Consider the following 2,994-nt stretch of genomic DNA (forward strand, 5'->3'; position numbering starts at 1 on the left):
CACTCCTGGCACCAGGACCCCAGCTCTGTGCCCTGCTCAGGTCTCTTGCCCGGGCAGGCCGGATCTGCACCAGCTCCTGCTGTACTCATCTCTATTTCTCCGCGTGGCAGGAGGAAGACGACGAGAACCTGTACTCCTCCATCCAGCAGCTGCGCGACCGTGCCAACGAGCTCTCCAACCAGGTGTCCAGCTTCGAGCGCAGCAACAACTGCGACTCCCGCTACCAGCAGCGACTGGACGAGCTGCGGGCGGCCCAGGAGCGGCTCATGGAGCTGACCGAAGTGCGCAACCGGAAGTGAGTCCCGTGGGGTCTCTAGGGGACTCCCACCCATCGGGCTGGGGCAAGTAGGGCCTCGAACCCAGCCCCTTCCCCGCTGCCCTGCATGTCTTAACCAACCCCTCTGTGGTGGCAGAAGTAGGGCTTTTATCCATTCCTGAGACCAGACGCTGTAGGCAGCATAATCCCACAAGCGTCCCCTTTCTGCAGCGATACACACAGATTCACAGAGCAGCGGGGCTGGAAGATCGCGTCTAGCCCACCCCCTGCCTGAGGCAGGATCGGCCCTGTCCAGACCCACCCAGACAAATCCATCATCTAACATCTTAGCAAAACTATACAGTCAGCCCCGACACAATGCAACATCACACCCAAACCTGCCACGGGTAAAGCAGGGGGGACCACAGCAGCCAATGTCCTGCTGCTGCAAAGAGTGCCAATGGCCTCCCTGCTCTAACAGGGGAGTTGTTTCCTGACCTCCACCCTACACCTCCCTTGCTGCAACTTCAAGCCACTGATCAATCCCAGCATGTTGGAAAACGTCTGCCCCGGCTGTCTCCTCCCAGGGGCTGGGTCTGCCCCTAAGGCAGCAGCTCTCGACCTCGTTAGACTCGAGGCCTCCCTTAGAAAGTGGCACCTCTTAGTTTTCACTCATTTTCTTGGCTTGCGGAAAAATACTAAGAGCAACTTTTCAGTTGCGAAGAGCTCAGAAAGCCCACGGCAAAGTTCCTGTTTGGGTTGATCTCGGGAATCCCATTTGCACGTGGAGCTGCTATCACGGCATGGCGCCAACATGACACCCATGAAAGGATCCCGTGGGAACCCCCGCTTGAGAGTCGCGGCCCTTGGGTCTCGCTTGCTAAGGCCCTGCTTCCTGCCTCTCCCCGCTGCAGGCTCATGGAGAAGAAGAAGCGGGATCGGCAGATGGCCAACAGGCGCAACTGAGCCAGCCGGGGGGCCCTCCGCTGCGGGGGAGCCTGGGGATTCCCACCCCCAGGAGATCCAGCCCTCGATCCCAGCCATCCCCAGACAGTCCCCTCTTCCATCTAGCTCGCTGCCCGTCGCCCTGCATCAGTTGGGGGGACGAGACCTCGGCTGCAGGGATCACAGGACCCGGAGCGACCTGGGCTGGGTTTGGGAGCTCGGGAGCTGCCAGCACCTCCCCTGATGTAACACCCGGGTGTCTCGAGGGGCTCAGGCAGACACTGAGGATGCCGGGAGCAGCAGCCCTGGGGCCCAAGCCACCGTGCAGTCTGGATCTACTCCCACACCATCAGTTTTAGAGGCTTCCACCATCACTGGAGCGCCAGGGTGATAGGAGCAAGGCAGGCGGGGATGTCTCAGGAGGTCCAAAGCTCTCATTCCCTATGGGTCAAGCAACAGCTGCAGCTCTGCGGCGTCAGCTTTGCAGAGCTGCCTGGACCCTGGGGGGGGCCTCAGCAAGGCCAGGTTGAAAAAGCAACAGTCAGCTCTGGCCCACTCAAGTCCCCCCTCGCTTCCACGAGTTCTCCGGGTGCCCGGTGCTTGCTCCAAGCCTGGCGTTTGGCGCTAAGCGTCACGTGCTGCGGCCCCTTCTGCATCTTCTAGGGCCCTAGGACAGCTGTGACTCCCTGCCTCTGCTCAGATGGGGCCTGCAGAGCTGCCCCAGGGGCTGCGGTGACAGGCACGTGCTGTGGGGCAGGGACCGTGCCCCATCCCTGCCAGCCTGTGCCTGAGTGGCGAAGAGCAGGAGCCTCTAGGGCTGGGGAGGGCGGCTTTCCAGACCCCGCAGGAGCAAGGCAGGCCCCTTCCTTGCCTTGTGACATCCATGGGAATCCCAGCCAGGCGCTGCTCCTGGCTGGTGCCGTCCCTCTCCCACGTGCTTCCCACAACTTGGGGATGGGGAAGCTGGGAAAATCAGTATCATGAGCCCCGCACAAGGCACAGAGCAATGCTGGGATCCAACAGTGAAGGAGCGGTGGCAGGAGCAGGAGCCCAGCAGGCTTAACATGGCTCATTGTGCACACATGGGCCAGGCCCAGGACAGCACTGTGATGCTGGGCAGGCAGGGACCAGGGGCCCTGCTGGCTCCTGCCTTGCCTGGGGCAGGGACACAAACTGCCCTCGAGGTGGGGAGGCTGCACACTGTGCCCCCAGCTGTCTGCTCCGTGGGCTGGGGGCAGCAAAGGCAGAAGCGGGGCCACGGACGGAGCTCTCCAGGCATCCGGCAGAGCGGGAAGATTTGTCCCTGGAGCTCCCCTGGAAATAGCTGGGCTCCCTTTCTGCCACGTGTATGTAAGGCAGAGGGCTACGCGTCCCAGCCAGACACAGGCCGTGAGCAGGACAAACATCCTGCATGAGGTCAGGACAGGGGCTGGGAGGAGGTCAGGAAGGGGGGCTCAGTGTGCGGCAGCAGGGAGGTTACCCTGGCACTGGGCACTGGGTAGGAGAAGGAAGGGGAGGGGGGTCCGGCCAATAAAGGGATCAGTTCAGCCACGGTCCCTGAGTCCCAGCACAAGCAGCTATGTTCAGCCAAGCCAGCGTGTTCTGGGGAGGTACGGCAGGCAAGTTCATCCTCTGCATAGAGCTGCTAGGGAATAGCTGCCACCTACCACCCCAGAGCTGGCTGCATCTCAGGGAGAGCCCTGGCACGACAGCAGCGGGGATCAGGGCTCCGCTGCACAAGCAAGTGGTGACAGACTCTCCCTCTCCTAGGACCTCACGGGGACAGGGGAGAG

The 2,994-nt window shown here is 62.0% G+C and overlaps 1 protein-coding gene across 2 annotated transcripts in view; it reads left to right on the forward strand.

Moving 5' to 3' along the window:
• Nucleotides 1-2,333, forward strand: part of LOC109305247 (1-phosphatidylinositol 4,5-bisphosphate phosphodiesterase gamma-1-like) — a 76,719-nt gene extending 74,386 nt beyond the window's left edge. Inside the window, exons 31-32 of one of the 2 annotated variants that reach the window (XM_019528258.1) lie at nt 111-295; nt 1,171-2,333. In XM_019528258.1, the coding sequence (XP_019383803.1) occupies nt 111-295; nt 1,171-1,222 (237 nt within the window). In that variant the 3' untranslated portion in view covers nt 1,223-2,333. The remainder of the gene's footprint in view (nt 1-110; nt 296-1,170) is intronic. The other variant, XM_019528256.1, reaches the window with a different exon arrangement.
• Nucleotides 2,334-2,994: the final 661 nt, after the last annotated feature.

This window comes from Gavialis gangeticus, unplaced genomic scaffold, assembly GCF_001723915.1.
Source record: "Gavialis gangeticus isolate Ggan-Ray unplaced genomic scaffold, GavGan_comp1, whole genome shotgun sequence".
Classification (NCBI taxonomy): Eukaryota; Metazoa; Chordata; order Crocodylia; family Gavialidae; genus Gavialis; species Gavialis gangeticus.